At 43.7% G+C, this 22697-nt stretch overlaps 1 protein-coding gene across 3 annotated transcripts in view; it reads left to right on the top strand.

Moving 5' to 3' along the window:
- Window positions 1-22697, top strand: part of AAK1 (AP2 associated kinase 1) — a 121052-nt gene that overhangs the window by 33350 nt on the left and 65005 nt on the right. For all 3 annotated transcript variants that reach the window (XM_018554424.1, XM_018554425.1, XM_018554426.1), the window contains exons 2-4: window positions 11320-11438; window positions 12617-12725; window positions 16932-17074. In XM_018554424.1, coding sequence (XP_018409926.1) covers window positions 11320-11438; window positions 12617-12725; window positions 16932-17074 — 371 coding nt within the window. The remainder of the gene's footprint in view (window positions 1-11319; window positions 11439-12616; window positions 12726-16931; window positions 17075-22697) is intronic.

The raw sequence follows: 22697 nt of genomic DNA on the forward strand, positions 1-22697 counted from the left end.
AGGGTGTGTGTGTGTGTGTGTGTGTGTGTGTGTGTGTGTGTGTGTAAAAAAGAAAAAGTTTAAAATAAACTGGTCACAAAAATAAATGTTAAAGTCCCCCGCCCTCATGTACACACCCGCATATATGCGTCGGGTGGACCTATGTGCGAAAATAACGATTGCACCCATTGTGCTGCACATATTACATACCACTGCGAACGTCAGAGTGTGAACAATAATTGTAGGGCCATCAATCACTGTTAACACTAAAATTGAAGAGCAGCAAAAGCTTTTAAAGCGGACCTTTACTACCTTTCCCTACAAATCACATCGGCATTCAGCCCTGCATGCTTCTATAAATTCATATAGCGTTCATTAGTTAAACATATTTTTAATATACTCACAAATAGTGTTCATCCATTTCCTGTCCACTTTGGCACAAATGATGTAATCTGTGCCCAAGCATTGCATCCTGGGAATGTTACATTAGCAGAGCATTGCCGGGAAATCTCATCTGTAATCTCAGGGAAAGGCATTTTCCTCCCCTAAGATGTTTGTAGATTGTCATTACTAGACGTTTTTAAAGGTGCCTTTGTTGTCATTTTGAAGATATGGGTAAAGTTCCCCTTTTAAGGGCCTGTTCACATGAGTTTCAGGTCTGGGTGAGGTGCGGATCTGCAGACGCGGTGCTATGTGTTTTTGATGCGTTCCAGTTAAAAAAAAATTTTTTTGTGCTGGAGCGGTGCTGTCAGTATGTTAGCTGCAGTGCGTTTTTGACGCGTTTTGCGTTTCCGCACTGTTTCCTGACCGTACAAAATGTGACATGCAGTATTTTTCTGTCGTAACCTGAACGGACTGTGCACGTGAGAACTGTAGCCCATAAAACACATAGGGATACATTGGGATGCATTTTTAGTGCAGGAGCGTACGGATCAGGTCAGCACAGAATACGGACGTCGTGTGAACAGGCCCTAAAGCGTCGCCTATGGCCAATTTTGGGAATGGTAGCTTTCTGTGATCTCGCAGGCGCACAAATTTAAGCCTTGACAACAGGGTACCTGGGCCAGTGCTCAGGGGATCAGCTGATTCTGCAGGAAACTGAAACTTTTAACATCAAGGAGCAGCAACCATTGTAAATGATTTCATCAGCGTTTGAAATGTCTTAAACTTATGGCTTTAATATCTCTTGAAGGAATTATTAGATAGTGGCTCCCGGACACCCGGGAGAGAAACATTTTCTCCCGGAAAGGTTTACTCTGCTTTTATATACCAGAGTAAGGTCTCGTTCACACCTAGGCGTATTGCATATGTGCGTCTGTCGACGTTTTTGACGCGTTTTGCGTTTCCGCACTGTTTCCTGACCGTACAAAATGTGACATGCAGTATTTTTCTGTCGTAACCTGAACGGACTGTGCACGTGAGAACTGTAGCCCATAAAACACATAGGGATACATTGGGATGCATTTTTAGTGCAGGAGCGTACGGATCAGGTCAGCACAGAATACGGACGTCGTGTGAACAGGCCCTAAAGCGTCGCCTATGGCCAATTTTGGGAATGGTAGCTTTCTGTGATCTCGCAGGCGCACAAATTTAAGCCTTGACAACAGGGTACCTGGGCCAGTGCTCAGGGGATCAGCTGATTCTGCAGGAAACTGAAACTTTTAACATCAAGGAGCAGCAACCATTGTAAATGATTTCATCAGCGTTTGAAATGTCTTAAACTTATGGCTTTAATATCTCTTGAAGGAATTATTAGATAGTGGCTCCCGGACACCCGGGAGAGAAACATTTTCTACCGGAAAGGTTTACTCTGCTTTTATATACCAGAGTAAGGTCTCGTTCACACCTAGGCGTATTGCATATGTGCGTCTGTCGTGCGTTTTTACTGCGATTCGCTGCAAAAAGTTGCGCGACCGTCGCGCGTTTCCGAAGGCTACTTGGCTGTATCCTAATGGAAACGCGCAACAAAACGGCCCAAAGTAGTACATGTACCTTTTCAGGCGTGGGCCGTTTTGTAGCGCGTTATTGACGGGTGGAAATACGCCAAGGTGGGAACGAGACCATTGAATACAAGGCGGCGGAGAGCACAAACCCCCCCCGAAATGAGACTGGCACCTCCCTGAAATTACTTTTTTCAGTTTAGGATCCCTGGCAATATGTTACTATTTAATTAGAAGTTAGATAAAACGGTCAGGCATGATCAAAATGTAAGAACAAAGTGCAACTAATTTTGATTCTTCGTGACCCTTTTTTCATAGATTGATCTCCAGATTCTGTTCACAGGTAATAGCAGGAGATGTGGCTGTGGGTGGAAATCAGTAACAAAAAATATCATTTGAATGTTGTAATTTTTCTTATCAAGAAAGTATACTACCATGTAGCAATGTTTTCTTGAGACAGTTTGTAACAGCGACAATTTTATTTTGTATTCTTAAAAGAGAACTATGGGTTGAGTGTTTTTCCCCATAGTTCTCTTAAGGGTCACGGGAGGACATATAGTAGCATCCTCCCGTGACCCAAAGCTCAGTATGAAGAAATAAAGTCACCAGCACTCCAAATGGTAATTTAGCAATAGTCCATTTATTGACACATTGCCATTCTATGCAAGCGCTTTCGGGGCCTCAAGGGGTCCCCTTCATTCCACCCACTGACTACCAATGTAAGGGACATTCCTCCCACTGACCACCAATGTAAGGGACATTCCTCCTGCTGACCACCAATGTAAGGGACATTCCTCCCACTGACCAGAGTGGTAGGAACAGTTTCATTGTCGCGCATTGGCTCGAACGGCTTGTCGCCTCGTAAGCTCCCTGCATCTTAACTCCTTTGATGATTTTATAATTGATGTTGATTTTAATTGGCTGATTTTTTTTATTTTTCCGATTAATCGGATAAGAAAAAATTAAATACCAGCCTTAATTTAGAAATAAAATACACAAATGCGGTGTTACAAACATAAAGTTTACTTCAGAATTAAACTGCAGGCACAATGTTTTGCAATCACACTGCACTGGAATGCACAACATTGCGGTACCGTGCATTCCAGTGCATGCAATACCACTGTGGCACTGCAATGCACCTCCCGCAACAGAATTTGTCAGGCCGAAACCGAAAATGATTTTTTCCCCACCTTTTTAAAAATATTACAGTTTTTAAATGTGCTGGTTAACGCATGGCGCTTGAATAGCTTCGGCCAGGGAATGACAGCTTCCAGTGGAAAGATTGCACAGATGCTAACTGAATGTAAATACAGTGGGTAGTGAGCGAGTACAATAGCCAGCCTGCTATTGGCCATTTCATATTGCAATAGGGGGCTGGCTATTGCACCCGCTCACTGCTTGCTGTGCCCTCCTCCCAGCATGGAGGCGAGAGCTAGGGGATCCAACCAACTAATCGATCATGAGACTAGTTAGTTGATAAGTATTCTCAACGATTATTGATCGATTTTAGTTGGTTGCAGCCCTAAAAAAAATAGTACTAGTCCAAAAGTGCTCACTTAATGTTATTTTTGGCCAACATCACTGCTTTCATCATCTAGATAACCATCAGTTCCTGGCTGTTCTCACAGAACAAGTTTGGTGATCTCTATTGAAACTGATTTCTTTCTGAACATGCTATTCCAGTATTTGGGTATCTGTGTGTGTGTGTACATGCCTCAGGAATGATGCTTGTAATGATTGAGTACACTTTACAGATAACAGGTTACTAGGTCAGTCGGCCAGCCTTATGGTCCTTCTACATGGGCACAACACATTTTGAAAGGTTAGTGGTAGGATACGACCTACTTCCTATGTGTTGACAAGGAGTTGTTTTTAATTTCCTTTGTTCACTAGCTCTGTCAAAGCTCACTTCCGTGATGGACTACAGTCTCATCCCTCCTGAATCACCTTGAAATCTCCCAGTTCCCAAGCAAAATCCAGACAAACCCTTGCTTCCTGACACCTCTCAGCGCATCTCACCCAGGCTCAGAGTCCTGGGAGATCATAACACCCAATTGTGCAGTGGGATTGCCACACAATACACGTGTGTGTGTGTGTGTGTATATAGCACCTCCATCTCATTGCACTTCCATCTCATTGATGATTGTGCTCTGTTTCAGGACTGCTTGTCCACAATCATGAACACATGGGGACACCAGTTATACTGTTGGTACATCGGATATTTGGTGCTTGGAGACCGTTGTTTTTCTTTTCCTTGCACCAAATATAGTTCAATTGAAAGTATTTAAAATGAAAGCTGCTATTTGAAAGCACGGCAATTATAAAAATGTCCCAAGTGTACCTTTATCGCACAGACAGTCTCCCAATCTGCACCAAATAATGGTTTGCCAATATTTGGCCCAAAAAGTAAATTTTACATGAAATGCACCAAAGTAAGATGTCCCACGTGACGATTTGCATTCCTCAACAACTGCCAGTCTTGGTTCAACTGGCCTGTGGAGTCATAATCATCAACCTTTTACCGCTGCACTCTCACCTATGTGACTCTTATTTAATGGTTTACAGTGTAGGGATTATATTTCTGTAAAGAGGCAAGAACAGACATGGTTTGCAAAGTTCACACAACAGAACGAATACTTATTTTGAAGTGATGGTTATTTTCAGTTGAGCCTATCCACCGGGAAAACAACACGACTCCCCATGCAGTGGGGAGGCCCTGGCACTGCAAAGGTTTAAAGGAGAACTATGGGGAAAAGCCCTAAACCCATAGTTCTCCTTTTTAAATGCTCGTCTAGGTCTCTTCCCCTATTCTCCAGCTTGTGAACTGTCCCTAAGCATCCTCACATACAATGTAGAGCTATGCAGCCCTGCATTGTATGTGATGATGTTAGCAGGCCTCTTACCACCGGAGGGCAGGGGGGGGGATAGGCTGCTGGTCTTGGAGCCAGGAGGGAACCTGCAGAAACGGGGGTCAGGTAAGGAAAATTAATTTTTTCCCTAGGTAACCTAGACCTGAACAAGAAGAATTAATAGAAGAACTCCGGGGAAAACTTTTTTAACCCTTGCAGTGGGGCTGCCCCCACACTGCAAGGGTTAACTGCTCATTTAGGTCTAGGGAGGAAAATAACAGTTATACTCACCTGATCTTCCGAGCCGGCTGGCTGCTGTGACAACACACCCACCCAGCTTGTCTTCTACACTCCTTTGATGGAATGTCCCTTGGCAGCCACATGTCCTATACACTGTGTATAGAATGTGATGACTCGGAGACCTTACACCACTGCAGCAGAGGGGGAGAGTGGCTGGATGGACCCGTCTAAGAGCAAGCTGGCTCGGAGAATTGGACCAGTATAAATTTAGTGTCCTCCCCAGACCAAAACAAGCACTTAACCCTTGCAGTGTAGGAGTAGCTCCACTGAAAGGGTTAATACGTTTTTGACAGGAGTTCTTTAACCCTTGCCATGATGGGGGTAGCCCTACTGCAAGGGGAGTTTTTACGGGGGTTCAGCTTTAAAATTCAATGGCTAAAGTAAAGATCCTTCTCCTTGTGTTGGAGCTTTGTAGGTGTCTATGGTGAACGCAGTGCAAAGATTTCTGACCGTTGGCTACAATTCAGAAACTCTTGGAATATTTCTACACCCTGTAACTGAGAAGCGTTTCGATGGGAATTGATTCATGTATTCACCCAATGAAGGAATTGAATCTATGATTGTGGAGACACTGTGGGTGACTATACCAACAAACGCCAACTGGAAATGATGGGTTTCGGCACTTGATGAAAAATACACGTTTTGACCTCACAGAATAATAATTGCTTAGCAATAGCGAGGTGAATATACAAAGACGCACGCTCGGGAACTCTAACATTTGCCTGATTTTTATTTCGGCGTTAATCTGCAAATGTTCAGTGAAAACTTCCCAGCACCGGAGTGATTTCCAGACCAGATATACGGTGACAAGCTAACAGATGCCACGTGGCGGTGTGCGTGACCTAGAAAATTCATAGGCACCTGACTGTCAAATATATCACAAGACCAGATCTGCAAGTGCAGACATCACCCTGTTTATGTTTAATGAAAGCCACACCTGACAGTCATCCCCCGGATTACAACACATGACTGATATCCTACTTTATTATGTATTCTTCATCTTTTATTTCATCTTTTATATCAGTGTTAAGAATCGAGGGAACTCCCGCAGGAACACTGCACGAGAATCGAGGGAAATCCCGCGATCGCACGAGAATCGTGCAGTGTGAATGAAGACGTGCGACTGTTTCTGCTGTACGGTCGCACGTCTTTTATCTAAGGAGCATGCTAGAAAACCAGCCGAGAATCGTACGATTTTCGGCTGGTTTGAATGATGCTCGGGAGACAAATGGCGAACGGGCCGGTGTGCGCACGCGATTTGAGTTCTGTATGTGCTGTGTCTGGGTTTCAGCTGGCCTGAAACCTGGAAACAGCACATGCAGGACTCAAAACCCGGACTGTCCAGTTGAACCCGGGACAGGTGGCAACCCCAGGAATGGTATGCTCTGTAGTCTCATTTGCTCTCCATGTCGGCAGAGCAATGTTGATGCTTATGATGTGTCGCTGTATATCTCGCATCACAGGAAAGGCCACTGCTGTGAATGAGCCGGGTGAAATCCACGTTTCTGTGTGCTGAAGGCTGAAGACATTGGTTTGCACAGAGGAGTAGCATTCTTGCTTCGCAGCACTGGGCTTATGGATTCAATTCTTACCAGCAGAATCTGCATGGAGCCTCTGCCTCTTTGCCTTTACCCAGCACTGTTTCCTTCCATGTTTCATAAACATGCTGGTGATTTAACGCTGAACTTCAGCCTCAAAAACGTTGTTTTAACACATTCCACAATAGCCACAGAGGATACAAATCCATTTTGTGTGCACCGAATGCCTTTGCAAATCTAGTTATTACCCTTTAAACAAAGCAGTGACTTCATCACTGTGCTGTACATGGCCTGTGCAGAAGGTAGAGTTGTGGGAGGGACCCAACAGGTCCCACTCACTACAGGCTGCTTGCAGAAAACTACAGGAGGGGGCGGTGACCAGACCAGTCGCCCTGCACAAGGAGAGAGAGCAGCAGTGACCGGTCTTTATTACAGGAAGCTCCAAGTTTCACACTAGATTACTGCACAGATCTTGAAGAAATACACAAAGCTCACCAAGATTCAAATAAAGAATACACAAGTCTCTTGTATTTAGACAATATTTGCTTATCCTGGAGTCCAGCTTTAAAGTAGACGTAAGCCCTACCTGAATGAGTTTGGTAAAGCACTATATCGTATACAATTTTATTAATGCATTTAAAAAAAAATCCTTTCTACTTAGAGCTGCTGATCTCCTGCAGCCTCTTTGCAGCAGTTTCCTTTCTACATGCATGCAACTCAGCAGCTGTAGCACAACATTGCTGAGGAGTGGACCACGGTTGCACAATGTGTGTATGGAGTTTTTATTGGAAGAGTGCGTGTGAAAGGTTGGCAACGCAGGAGCTCAACTAACTGTAAGACGAAGACTGAGCATTTTCACCCCGTAACAGGAAGTGCTTAAACAAGGCCCTTGGCAGGATCACCAGGTACTACATGAGTGTCATTCACAGCACATATACATTAACATTTTACTGATGATGGGAGCTGCAACTTGTTTTTGCCAAGATGCATTTTTACATGTTTTGTGAATGAACCCTTAGGACCCATTCACACCAACACATCGCACATTGGTGTGCCATTAATGGTGCGGTGCGTTGTGCTGCTAGAAAATATGTGGGTTACCATGAGCTGTGGTAATGTGCTTAAAGCAGAACTCCAGGCCAATAAAATCCAAACCCTTGCATTGGGGCTACACCGGCACTGCAGGAGTTAGAGGAACTTTACCCATATCTTCAATATAACAACAAAAGCACCTTTTTAGAAATGTTTAGTAATGACATTCTACAAACACATACTGCTAGATAATTTATTCTTTGCATACGTTATTTCTCTTTTCTTCCCACAGTGGCCATTTTAACTAAGGGCAGATGAATCCATCTCCCTTCCTGGAACTCTGGCACATGTGACTAGGACATGTGACCATGCACATCATCTCAGGGGAGGAAAATGCCTTTCCCTGAGACCTCATGAGATTACAGATGAGATTTCCCAGCAATGCTCTGCTGATGTAATCTTCCCAGGATGCAATGCTTGGGCACATGACATCATTTTTTTGCAAAAGAAAACCAGGAAGTGAGAAAAAAGAAATTGTAAGCAAAATAAAAATGTTTGTTTAGCTAACGACTGTAAGATGATTTCATATCCGGAGCTGAATGCTGATGTGATTTTTAGTCAAAGGGGGGTAAAGGTCAATTTTAAGTGCTCATTTTGTCTAGCAGTCCCTTCAGCTTTGCTCTCCCTCCACTCCAGCGGTCTAAAGTCCTGTGAGTTATCATATTCTATACAGTGCATACGAGGAGGCTAAGGGACATTCATTCCATTGCTGGAGCGGAAGAGGAGACACGCTGAAGAGATTGGTCAAGGGTTAAGATTTGATTTGTACGGAGTTCTGCTTTAATATTTGTATCATTGTAGCTGATTGCACTTCTTGTAAGTGGTCATTCTGGTGTAAAATTCGTCCCAAATTAATAATACTTGGTATGCATTTTGCTGACTTGGCTGAAATTTGGCCCAGTTGGTGCCCCCCCTGTTCTAACAGAGTTATTTTTTTCATTTGTCTTTTGTTGAAGCAAGTGGTCTAAAAATCTTTAGCTGAACAGTTACTGCGGCCAATTTGCTGCGCTCACTGTCTGGGTAGTCCTGCTAGCGGCATTCTCACAGTTGTCAGAAAACGGCCCGGTAAAAGGATTCCACCATCCACGCTGTTTAGCATGGGAGAATTGATCACTTTTCTCATGGCCCATGGTTCATGTTCAGTTCGGGGGAATAGAGTAAGTAAACGATCAGTGTGAGAGCCCAGGGCGGTTGCGGATCAGCATGGTTACCCCGCTGATTTCAAAAGGGAGGTTTTGGGAGTTTTTAATTGCGTTTCAAAACCACGCTAATTAGCGCAGTTCCATTGAAAGCTGTATGGAAGCTGCACTGATCAGCGCGGCAAAAATAGTGCAGGGAGCAGTTCGGGCGGGGGGCGGTTTGGATCACGCTGATCCGTGCGGTCGCATGAATGGTCTCTATAGCAATGTATGGGATCGTTCATGTCGGCGGATCAGCGGGGCAGAATCACCCTCGTATGAATGGGGCCTGACTCTGGTAGAGGTATTAGATTGTAAGCTCTTTGGAAGCAGGGGATGATGTCGGTCTATTAGGCCTTGTTCACACCAAGTGCAGAGCAGATCAGTTGCAGATCGGATCAAAACTGCGTCCAATGTATTCCAATGGTATTTTTTGCTCCAGTTCACATCGCAGTGTGCAGTTGCAGAGCAGATCCAGAGCAGGTGAAAAAACTGCAGCAGTCCCTATTGTACCTGCTCTGGATCTGCTCTGCATCAAAAATGCATTCAAATGCCTGGAACGCACTGAAAGCCCATTTTAAACTGATTTTATTTTATTTTTTTACCGAAAAGAGCCCAGAACGCATCAAAAACACGTCAAAAACCCGTCTAAAAGACTAGCGTGCGTGTGCAGAAACCTGACCGGATCTGCTCTGCATTTGGTGTGAACAAGGCCTAAAGCTCTGTGAGATGCTGACTCTGATTAAATACAGAACATAAATAAGCCATCCAGTCCATGTAGACTTCCAGCTGTTTGGCTGAGTGCCCCCAATATCTGTATCATTGTAACGGATTGCTCTTCTGGTGTGTAATTCATCCTGAATTATTAATACTTTGTGCACATGTAGCGGAGAGCATCCCACTCCAAAGATTTATTTTTTAGAAATCTTACAGAAAATGACTTTGGGTTTCCTTCACCGTTGCATAAAATTGAGGGTGAAAGGGCCATGCACATGTGACGTCCGCGGTCTTATTTTATCTGTCCAGAATGAGCAAGTGTCGCCATAATTACAGGCTTACCGGTAACATGAACATGGCCCCCCCACCCCCCTGAGTCATTCTGTGTCACCTCTACCCTACAAAATTCACCAATTCTTTGGCTTCCAGCAGACCTTCCTAGCTAGTCTCTGCCCGTACGCTATGGGCTTTAAATGGCTTACAAGTCCTTGGCCGCCAATCAGATTCCAGCTTTTTTGTTTATTGTGCTGGCTACAAAATAAAAGGGGGACATCCAGTGGCCTGTCGTGGAAAATACCTCTGCGCTTGATTCTTCAGGGCTTGTTCACATTAAATCCGGACCAGATCTGAATGTGTTCCTGCAGTGCAGTGCATTTTGACGCATTTTCGACACGTTTTTGATGCAGTCCTTTGGCCACCACAGAGTCCAGACCTTAACCCCATTGAGAATCTTTGGGATGTGCTGGAGATGACTTTACGCAGTGGTCCGACTCTCCCATCATCACTACAAGATCTTGGTACAACTCTGGATGGAAATAAATGTTGTGACATTGCATAAGCTTATCGAAACCCTGGTGAATGCGTGCCATAATCAAATCTAAAGGCGTTCTGACTCAATATTGTGTGGAGCTTTACCAGGCAGTATATTTTTATTTGTTCATTCACTTTCTGTATGATGCAAAACGTCACTAATTGCGTAGAAACGTGTCCAGTGTGAATGAACGGTGAGGCCCATTGGGTCTAATGGAAGAAAAGAGTCTGTTCCTGTAGCAGCCAATTAAATTGTCCCTTTCATATACCCATGCTGTACTTGGAGAGTGAGGATTAAAATCCAATTGATTCTTTTCCAGACACGTTTATACATTTGGCTCATTTATCATTTGGTTTCCTTTGTAGCAGGGACTTCTAACCGAAATACGTTTTTTGAGGCCGAACGTCTATTAATGATGTGCTGAAATAACACGCTGTGGTTTTATCATGCCGGGATGTGCAGCCAATGTGGATTCCTGTGAAGCGATGTGCTTATCTGAAGCCGATACCTCTGTGCTTGAAAGTCCGGCTTGGTTCTAAATAAAACTGCTGTATTAATAATGCTTCTGCTGTATAGCTGCGTTACACATTTCCATCTGTTCCTTTTAATCGAATTGTCTGCACTCTATCAAAATGTATTCTAACTGTTTTAAAAATAACTTTTAGAAGATAGAGAATCTAAACGTCATTCCCTCATCCATTCCAGAATAGAATTTTCCAGAGGTGATAGAAAAACACTGCAGGCCTCTAATAGATGCAATGGCTTAAGTAAGGAAGCATAGAAGCTTTAATAACGTATCGTGTACATTGCAGATTGCCAGGTTGTGAGATCGGGGACTGGCTGGGACTGTGATAACGCTAGGGTGTTCATATTGGGGACTGTCTGAAACTGACTGTTTGATTTTTCTGTCTGCAGGTGGATTTGCACTGGTCTTCCTGGTTCACACCAGCAATGGGATGCGGCGTGCTCTGAAGCGCATGTATGTGAATAATGAGCATGACCTCCAGGTTTGCAAGAGAGAGATACAGATCATGGTAATGACCTTTTTCTTAATGTACTAGAACAACTATGGTACTCTACATATGATGGGGCAGGGCCTTCCTTATAATGAGACAGCCTGAGGCTGTTGTTTCAGGTGTCATTTCTTTGGGTCATGTGGGGTGGCAGCAGGCAGGGCAGCATGGCTGCTCTTCTGCACTATGTTTGCAGTGCGCCTGCTGCCCCTTCCTGGCCAGAGCATCCCAGGTTGCTAAGAGCTGGGCGGAGAGATGTGTAAGGGCCATACATACAATATCTCCCCTCCCAGCTCTTAGCATGGGATGGTCTGGCCAGAAGTCACTGGTTGTCGAGAGCTAAACGGGAAGCTCTGGCTGAAGCCAGAGCTGGGGGAAGGAGGTACCAGAGGGGAGATGATGCAGATATAGAAGGTTTCATTATTCAGGAATGGAAACAGTGACACAGTTGGCCTATAAACTCCTTTACTCATAGTTTCCCCTTTCACGTAGTCCCCATCACGCTCAATACATTAGCTTTATTGCTCTACCCAGGCCCCAAATCTAGTGTTGCATCCAATCCAAACCCAAATGGCATGCTTGAATGTCGCCGTTCAATGTCTTGACAGTTTCAGATTCTCCTTTTTTACATTTCTTTACCCATTATATAACATTGCTCACGCCATTTTTTAAGCAAGTATAAAGCACTTAAAAATGTAAGCAGCCGTTTTTTAAATATTTTTTTTTTTAGTTATACAATGTAAATGGGGAGATGTAACAAATATAGAATAGGTGTTATCCTAATTTGACTGCACAAGTGGAACTACACTTTCAGAATCCAATAGATAAAGTGGCAGTCTTTCATTTAGGTAACTATTGCAGGTACGCATTGCAGGTACACATAGGCAGTGCAAAGATTTTTAACATTGCTTCTGCTATGGGCATCAGGAAAAGCTTTAGCGTTGGAGCCATGTTTGGCTCCAAAGAGAGCTGTTCCATTTATTGCACATATTCCCATATTATAATGGATAAGATTTGTGCAGTCAGAAGAATTTGTATCCAGTTCCGGAGTACAGGGATCATTTGGAAGGGGCAACACTAGATTAATGAAATAACGTCCAATGGATATTATTAGATGGCAATGGATAGCATTGTTATAATCTTGCCTTGGTCTTAATAGGGATGTCGTCCTTTTCATAGATTGCTTTGTTTCTTTGCAGAGGGATCTCTCTGGGCACAAGAACATTGTCGGATACATAGACTCCAGTATTAACTCTGTGAGCAGCGGAGATGTGTGGGAAGTTCTTATACTTATGGACTACTGTAAAGGTGAGATTTAAAGACTGCCCTCATTGTCTTAGACAGGTTGTTTGTTGTATGAGATATTGCACTTTTTGTTTAGCATGATCATGTGAGGAATTCAAGCTGATGTCTCAGCTTAAAATCAATTTCTGGTTTAATGATTGAGCTCATAGTTGAAATATGTTCCCATGATTTAACATAATACTGACTGTGCATGCACCTAGACTGCCCTCATCTATCTAAGTTCAAGTAAAATGCCAGCATAACTTCATTGAGTACACACTTTAACGTATTATTGTAACGTTTACATGTACGTAATGTAGACTATACATTCACGTTTTCCTTGGTGATCCATAATTTCATTGTGATATTTCATACACAGATATGGGTGAATAAAGATGCAAGCTTTCAAGACACCTTTGATCCCTTCTTCAGGCTTTTTTACATTATGTGTATCACCTAAATATCATACATTCTGCATTCATTGAGGGACAACATGGTACAAGACACTACTATTGATATCTAGATTTCTAAATATTCAATCTAGTGGTCACCTGAATATAACTTTCCCTATCTGTGTTCAGTATAGGAAATTTACCTTTATTCCTATCCTAGAGACACAACAGGAAGCAATAGGGCGTTCTCTAGAAAGTATGGGGAATTCCCCACTTGGACAGTTCCATTGGAACAGCTGTCCCCATTGGAAGATAAATCTTACCTCCTGTCCAGTGAAGCTGTAAAGGTTTACAAATCTAAGCAGTTTAGCGCAATCCATACAGCAGTCACACACCATCATTAAAAAGTGCTATGGTGATTGGGTGGATGGCGCCGCCAAAGCATTCGTCACAATTTAAGATATCACCAGCACACCATGTTCAGGTGAGAAGACCAGACACTTTGTCACCAACAGGAAGTTACATTTGAAAACCCCTTAAGGACCTCTTCCTCAGGCAGCAGTGACAGTAATCAGATACCAAAAACAGAGTTTAAATAGGCAGCAATGCCCAATCACAATCCTTCACTGATAGAAACTCCCACAGACAACCCACAATCCCAGTTAATGGACATAGAGCACAATCAGTGAGTAATAAATAGGTGCTATACATACAAATAAAGTGAGGACGCAACCCGAAAGGTACCTAGAGCAAAACCAACTATAGTCATTTATGTGCTATACATACAACCAATTTCATTAAGGATGGGATGGGTTTGCTGCACAATTTAAAGCAATATTAAACCTTCATTTTTCTTTCTTTTTTCATTTGATGATTAGTAGGCCCACACTGACATGAATCCCCTATTTTTCCTGCTCTAAATGTATTTAAGTCATTGTTCTCTAGCTGGTCTCCAAACCGCTAGCCCTCTTGGTCTTGTGGGTATGTCCATCAGATAGCCAGCTGCTGAGGAGTCCCCCGTGTGTGCATGCTAGCGGATGTGCCCGCGCCTAGCTGCATACGTCCCTAGATGCACACACCGTGCGGCAAGCCACCCTCCTGCTCCCTTCACTGCTTTCATGGTCACAGTTTGATGCCATGTCGCTCCTCTGCGCTCAGTACTCTCTCCGACAACCAGGAAGTTCGGGGAGCAACAATATCATCCCCGACCTGGCATAGGTGACAAGTGACCACAGTAAATGTATGGGGGACAGGGGAACATGGCAAGGTGTTAGGCATTTTTTATCTTAATGCAGAGAATGCATGAAGGTAAAAAAAAACGAAAAACGCCTGGCCTTTAGTATTCCTTTTAAGTTGTGCAGAAATTCCAATTTAGGACAGGAGGGTTTGCTGCACAAAGGAGAGAGACTGCAGTCAAACATGGCTGCTGTGTGGAACCAGTGCTGCCCTAGGGGTGGGTGTCTGAGTGGAAAACACAGAGGGTGTGTGTGTGTCCTCGTCATTTAGACCAGTGGTCCTCAACCTGTGTAACCTCCAAGGCCCACATTTGTCCTTGACCGAAGTTGCACTGCACTGGAATGCACGGCATTGCGGTACTGCGCATTCTGGTGCAGGTGATCCAAACTGACTGTGCGCGGGGGGGGGTCATGTTTCCAGTGCCATTCTAATGAATGGTAACACAATGCACCTCCTGCACCAAAACGCGTAGTAGGTGCAATTGTGTAGTACAGTGCGTTAATCTCGTGGGACTGTATGATTAACGCACTATACTAGTGCACTGACAGACATGCATAACCACAGACACAATCTCTCACACACTCCTTTTTTTTATTTTTAAGATCCTTCCCCCAGTCTCCCTACCTTGCAAGAACTGGAGTGGATCCTCACCCTGGATTTCAGTGTGGGCTGCTGTGCTGTGACGAAGCTCCATCCATATGTGCATTGCTTGTACAGGTCCATTGCGCGCTCCGTAGAGGTGTGCCGGGAGCCAGAATGGGACTTCACTCCGGTTCAGGCACCTCTACAGTGCGCGAGAGGAAGCTATAAGCCATGCACGTATGGATGGAGCTCCCTCACTGCCATGCCTCCATTCCACCCCACCTCAAGCTGACACTCCCAGCTGTGCAGCATATTTTAAATGGCTGCTCAGTGCGAGAACTGATAGTGCTGTGCTAGAAGGCTAAGGAGCCTCTCACCTAATGGCAGTGGAAGGCACATGGAGAAACCACAGATGTAGACCCTACCTTTTGCATGTGGAGCCTGACGGGTGTCAGAAACTATCGTCAAAGCCAAAGGGTTAATGGGATTTTGCTGCTTTATGACGTTGGAAGGGCAAATGCTGTCTGCTTTATCATATTTGATAAATTAAACATTCACAGGAAGGCCTAAAACGCATTCTGTGATGTGGACTGGCTCAAGCTTCTCAGTTTTAAGATGAACATCTACAAAAGTTGATGGACCTGACCTATAGAATGATATAGAGTGAAGCAGCAAAACAGCCATTTTGCACATTTTTTCAAGGTTAATGTGAAAGTTTGGCAGATGAGCTTTTTATCCCAAGGACTGTATAGGGGACATCAGCTGTGTTTGGAGGACAGAATGTCTTACCGTCCGTGTAGGAAGCGGTTCTTTACTTTGTAAGTGGTTAAGATGTGGAATGCCATTCCACGGAAGATGCTAATAGCAAAATCAATAATGGAATTCAAAATGGTTTAGGCAATTTTTTCTTTTAGCTAATTGTATCCAAAATCATTATTGCTAAAAATAGTAGTAGTGTTTTTTTGTTTTTTTGATTCGGGAGAATAATCTGGCTTTCACAAGTGAAGGAAAAAAAAAGAATCTGATTCCACAAAGCAGCTGAATTAGCTATAGCAGCCCAGGTTTTTTGTTCTGCATTCTGCCAAGTCTGCTGAGAGCCGTCGGCTTTCTGTTTTTTTGAAGACTAAATGACTGTGATGTAATCATTCCCTACCTGCTAAAAGAATGCAATTCTGTTCCGCCAGTGATCCAGCCAACCGTACATAATGTAGACTATACATTCACGTGTACACCATCTTGGAGGTGGGGAGCATGATGTCACATGGCGCCATGCATGCGTGGAGTCAGGTGACGTCACACCGATATAAGCGATGCCATCTTGGTGTATACCTAGATATACACCAAGATGGCGGCGCCCAACACGTGCGTTGTTTCATGACGTCATGCGCCCTGCCTCCAGAACACGCCAATGATGCGGCTTCTCTTCTCCCTACCGCTCGGCCATCCTGACAGCAGGCAGCGCTCCCTCCTGCCCCCCTCTCTTCGGGATCCGAGGACAGTGCTGAAGGGGGGGGCGGAGGAGGGAGCGCTCTCATGTCGGAGCGGTGAGGAGTTGAGCTGTGTCGTGCGCCCTTGTTGCCATGGCGCCCTGTGTGGCCGCACAGCTCGAACACCCCAAAGGCCGGCCCTGTGCATCATCCATCCAGCACATTTATTTTTTTAATCTTCTAAATCATGTTTTATTCACTTATATCCATCATCCATGTCCCTCGCCAGCGCCGTTTCGGTTGCAAAAGGCTGGCAATGCAGCACTGTAGATGTGATCTCGCCGACAGTAATGAGTCATGTACTTTGTGTTAAAATCACATTGCACATATATAAAAAAATTATAAAATGTTTGTATGCTTTGAGTGTGTACTTTGTACTCTATTACCGAATCCTATAGTTGTAATTTTTCTAGAAATTGGCAGCAGTCACAAATAAAACACTGAAAGAATAAAAAATATTCCAGTAGCACATTATTGATGTGTATCCCGCTCCTACATATATACGGCCTGAAAAATACGCTATCATTCTGCAGGTGGGCAAGTTGTAAATCTGATGAACCAGCGTTTGCAGACGGGGTTTACTGAGGCCGAGGTCCTCCAGATCTTCTGTGACACATGTGAAGCAGTGGCTCGCCTCCACCAGTGCAAGACTCCCATCATCCACCGAGATCTCAAGGTAACCAGCGGATCCCTCTTAAATAACACTGCGCCTTATTTTGATGGGCTTGGTTATGTTCCAGTAGGAGACAAATTGTTTTAGCTGCTGTTTTTTTTGGATTGTGTTGCCTGTCTCTGGAACCTAATCTGTTTCTCATGTTTGTAAAAATGCCGTGGCTGACTCCTTGGCTCATTACTGTCACCGTTTAATGAAGGGAAAATAATTCACGGAAATCATATTTATTTTTTTCAACCAATTTGCGGATTTAAAGGGTTATGTGAAGCCAAAACTTCTAAAGCTGACAGTTGTCTTCGGAACAAGTGTCCTCATTGAAAGATTTCCCCTCACCTCTTGTTCTGGGGAGATTTTGGATTTACTGGTAGCAATGGTCACCAGTAAAAACAGAGGACGGATCCCCCAATGGGGACTCTTATATCAATAAAAACTTGAGAGAAGGTCTAACACTTCCCTACAGTGTCCAAAACTAAAAAAAACAATGATTTCCTTTTATGCCACTTTTAAAATGAACTTGTGTTTTGCCCATGCCGAGCAGATCAGCAGGTTCTCTTAATTCACCCCCTACCCAGCATCACATTCTTACCTTTCCTTTTCTCCCCTGCTACTCTATTGGGCTGCCAGGACCCACAAGTATAAAATATGTTGCAATGGTAATCAAGGTGTGCTTACTTGGGGCCAAAAATTTTATTTTGTGGCCAAGTGGCCGAAATGGCCACTTGGCCTCAAAATTACATTTTTGGCCCCAAGTAAGCACACTCAGGTTGCAGTCCAGCCTCTGGGATGAACTGGGTAGGAAGCAGGTGTGGCTAAGAGTTAAGGATCTGAAGCCGCCACCTATTTTGCACCTGGTAGAGGAGTTTTTTTTAACAGACAGCACCCATATATGACAAAAAGGTTAATATTTCAGGCTATGAGTCTGACACAGATATGGTATTTCTAGATTCATACACAGCAAAATTGCCTCTTTTGATGGACTTCTCACATGGGTAGGCTGAGACCCTCCATTACCAACTTTCATCTATCTCTTAAACGATTAAAGATACCCTAGCTTTGTCTGCTGTATACTGAGAATAATGAGGGTACCTATACTAGAACCCCCAGATGTTAATCCCTGGATCCATATTTAATCTTTGATATATGAGCTTTAATATGAAGAGGCTTGGTTTCTGCTCTTTTGTTTGAGGGTCCTTTTTAGAAGACTCAATTCTTGGTGCCTCCCTGGTTAGGAGAGGTGATAAATACACCACCTAGGAATGGTCCAGGCAAAAGAAATCCCAAATACTAGGATGCTAACTGTGTTCTAAATCTCATTCACACTCTACGGCATTTGAGTCATGTCTTCCCTGTAACCTAGTTAACCCTTGCAACTCCATCATCCTGACACCTCTGCTGGAAGGTTGTCACGTGCCTATTACCCCCAATCACACTGATAAACAACATATTTTCAATAAGTCATAGCATCATGTCCACTGGACCTGATTTAATATGCTTCTGGGGAGGGGGGTCAACGCAAACCTGTTGATCTTCCCCCTAAGGTCTCGTTCACACCTAGGCGTATTAAATATGCGCGTCTGTCGCGTGATTTTACCGCGATTCGTATCCCAATAGAAACGCGCAACAAAACGGCCCAAAGTAGTACCTGTACCTTTTCAGGCGTGGGCTGTTTTGTAGCGCGTTAGGGACGGGCGAAAATACGCCAAGGTGGGAACGAGACCATTGAATACAATGGGATTTATATTTTTGAGCGTTTTGTAGAGCGTTCGTCGAGCGTAGAACGCGCTACAAAACGTTCAGGTGTGAACGAGGGCTAAGAATTAAAGGCATTCTCCACCTTTAAAAAAAAACGTGTAAATACACATTGATAAAAGAAAAACGTTAATTTCTTGTTGTTGTTGCTTTGGAGCCTGCAGAGCATTGCAGTTGCGATCTGTGGGTTGCAGGTGCAATGCTCCGGGTTGTACAGACTCTTTCCCCATGCTCTGGTCTATACCAAGGTACAGGTCTACCATTATGGGGCTGGAGGAAGTAACCAGTGGACTACAATTTTTAATTGACTTCACCACACTAGCACTCCATTGGGGGCTTAGTCTTTCTGCATATGGGGCTTGCAGTCTTCCATTTATAGATGGAAGGGTTGACGTGTCTATGTGGGCATTCGCACCAAATTCAAACCCAAACAGAAGCCTGTGGGAAGAACAACACCGCAATTAAGGTAAGATAGGGTTCTACCCTTAATATGGGAGTCACGTGAAACATGGTCATAAAGGTGGACTATGCTTTTAATTTAAACCTTTTATCTCCTTTAGTGTTTTTTTCCAGTTACTTGTTACCATTTTATACATAATTTTCACTTTCCAGCTTTCGGGGTCATACTATTACAAAGCTGGAAAAAAAGCAGGGCGGTTATTGGTGAAAGGGAAGGAAGCAAAGAAGTATTGATTGTGCTGGTCTTTATGAGTAGGCCGCTGTGTATCTAACCTCCTCCCATGCCAGTCTCTTTCAGTCAGAAATTCTGGTTGTCCCATTGTACTGTCTTAATTCTATTTATTTACTGAATCCAGAGCTCTGAACGCTGTCGTCTCTGGAAGAGATTAACAGGTCACATCTGTGGTGGATTAATACATTAATCCTTTGCTCTCAGTGAGTGTTACTGGCTGGGATAGGCTTTCTGCTTATTTAAGATGTGATGGAAGCACAAAATCTGACTCTGAAGCATTTATCGGGTGTGAAATCCCTCTCATCATTGACACAAGTGGTCTACGACAGCTTAATAGGGCAGTTTAAAAGGAACCTGTCAAGATAACAACGTGGGAGCGGCCATTGCTGACTTGTGTGTCCTGCAGGGCTGTTGTCCTTTTTCTGGTACTTGCTGGGTCACTAGCCTGGAGGAAGCATGTACAAATGGCTGCTGGTGCAGATGACATCCACATGCTTGTTATGGGTCAATGATCAAGGCTCGTATTTGACATGCATCTCAGTAATGCCTTTCCAGCAACAGAATTGCGACATTTCTGATAGTGTATCCTCAGGCATTTCTGTCTGAACCATTGATAATTTATTCTTCACCATTCTGCTATTGCAGGTTTACACTCAGTCATGCTGGACAGCAATGGAGTGATTTGCTACAAAAGGCAACACTGAATTATCAGTGTACAGTGTCTGAGAATACTTTTTTATAGGGATGCACTGATATATCGGCCGCCGAAACATATCGACCGAAAATGACACTGTTGGCATAATCCCGAAAGTGCAATTTTCTGGCCGATACATCGGTGCATCCGTGTATTCTCTCCTCCCCGCTGGGTGCTGCTCTGTGTCCCAGCGTGGAGAAGAGAAACTGTGACAGCCGGCCGATCGCTGCGGGAGGAGAGCGCTGTGAGTGGCCGGTATCTCTCCTCCCACACCGTTCAGCCTCCTATCGCAGATCGGCAGAGCGATGTGTTGACGGAGACAGCCAGCGCTGTCACAGCAGGCTGAGCTCCTCTCGCTCAGCCTCCTGTGACAGCTGTCAGGAAGGAGAGCGAGTACAAGCAGTCGGTGATCAGTGATCGCTGAGTGTTTGTAAATAATTGAGGACAGACTATTGTTACTATATCCCCAATTATGAATGCATGGGAAGTTATCTACATCACCTCCTGTTCATTCATGATTGTGGACATGGTAAACACACTCTGTTCTCAAGTTATGAATGAACAGGAACACTCAGTATAGAGGATTCCTGTTCATTTATAACAGGGGCTGCAGAAAAAGAGATTGAGGACTTTGTGTCCTCAATCTCTTTTTATTTTAAAAGGGAAATATCGGGGGTCTGTGTTAGACCCCTAATATTTCCCCGAAGCCCCTAAAAGTAAAAAGTTAAAATATTTAATAAAAAAATTAGAAAGTTTATAAAAAATAAAATATTTGAAAAAGTTAAAATAAAAAAACTTTTCGGTCTGACACTTTTTTTTATTTTTTTTTATTTCGTTTTTGAAATTTTCATTTCGGTGCGCCTCTACTTTTTTTGATATCCCTTTATTTCCGTTGCAAAAAACAGCTATAAAAAGTATTTGCTAGAGTGCCTATAATGACAGGAAAGCAGATGCACTGATAATGGGGCACAGCGCTAGCAGCAAAGCTATGATGAAGACTGCAGACCCACTGCTGACATCACTCCCAGAAGATTAAAGTGCTTTCCGTTGGCCGCACAGAGCCCATTGGTTCTGTTTCAGTCACGTTAAAAACAATAAACAAAAAGATTTCTAATGAAAAGGAAATATTAGAAACATTATGAAAGGCATTGGGGGAGAATTTACGTAAACTGTTGCAGACAGAATCTGGAGCAGCTGTGGAAAGTAACTAAAACAGCTTTTATTTTCAGTTTGAAATTAAAAGCTAATCAGTTGAATTGCACAGCTGCTGCAATCATAGTAAATGCCCCTCATTCTTCATCTATGACTAAGCCTGTGATTGGGTAAAACGCGGCAGGTCGAGCGGACCTTGAGTCGCACACCAGTGTTCTGGTACAAACTTCAATAAGCTATTCTAGTGAAATCCGGTGTGCGGCTAAGTTTTCTTCTGTTTTGTATGGTCTCATATTGGAGAGAGGATATGCGCCCAGCGGCAAGCACCCTGCTCATTCCTTTCCTGCGCTGTGCAGGAGCGGTGCTTCTTTCTGTGTGTTCTCCCCTTATTATCACTGTAAATAACTGTCATACTATTTATGAAAATCACCATTCTTACAATGTTGGAAGCAGAGTTTGTGTTGCTGGACATCCCCTGTCACACTGGTAATCATGTGGGTTGGGGAGCAGGGGGAGAGGAAGGAGCTGTCAATCATCATGCTGGTGCCACCCCTAAGCCAATGAAAATCGTCACATAGGGCAGCTTCCAGAGGAGAAAGAGGAAGTAAAAGGCTTCCTGTCAGGGTACTGGCAGAGCATGCACAATGAGGGTGGCGGCTCAGCCGCCAGAGGATGGGCTGCTGCAGCGTTGCCCTGACAGTAGGGAACCACATGGAAATGGCAGCATCTACCAGGCATTTACTATATGTGCCAAGCTGAATAATGTAAAGCTTGTGTAACAAGGTACAGAACATACTTTAAGGACATGGACACTAAAAAAAAATTTTGGCTGACTCTTTTTTAATGGTAGTGTTGGCTGTCAAGGTAAACAAGCCACTCGCAGGCTTCGGTGGACTTTCCACAAGCTCATGCTAAAGGTTACTAAAGCCTGCCGGAAGCTTATTTAAAGTGGTAACCAGCATTTCCATATAGATCTCTGTTTGTATCCTCAAACCTCAGCTGAAGTTTGCTTTAAGGGGTGAAGCCGATGTGTAGAAGACCAAAGTGTAGCTATCCGCAACATTGGAGGATATCAGAACTACTACTTCCCAGTTCTGACTGGCCGGTTGTAAGAAGCATTTTGCTGATAATAGGTACATTTATATTACTTGGCATCATGTTAGTTTGATTAGAAAAAAATAAAGACTGCAAAAAAGAACTATGTTTATATGTTATTTAAATTCAAATGAGATGAAGCTATTCTACTAGGTGGTCCACAGCAAGGAAAATAAGTCTCTCTTCTTTCCACCACTGTGTCCAAGTAAATTTTCCTTTCTGACAGATGTTCCATGTCCCTTAAT

Source organism: Nanorana parkeri, unplaced genomic scaffold, assembly GCF_000935625.1.
Source record: "Nanorana parkeri isolate BGI_ZX_2015 unplaced genomic scaffold, ASM93562v1 scaffold157, whole genome shotgun sequence".
Taxonomy (NCBI): Eukaryota; Metazoa; Chordata; class Amphibia; order Anura; family Dicroglossidae; genus Nanorana; species Nanorana parkeri.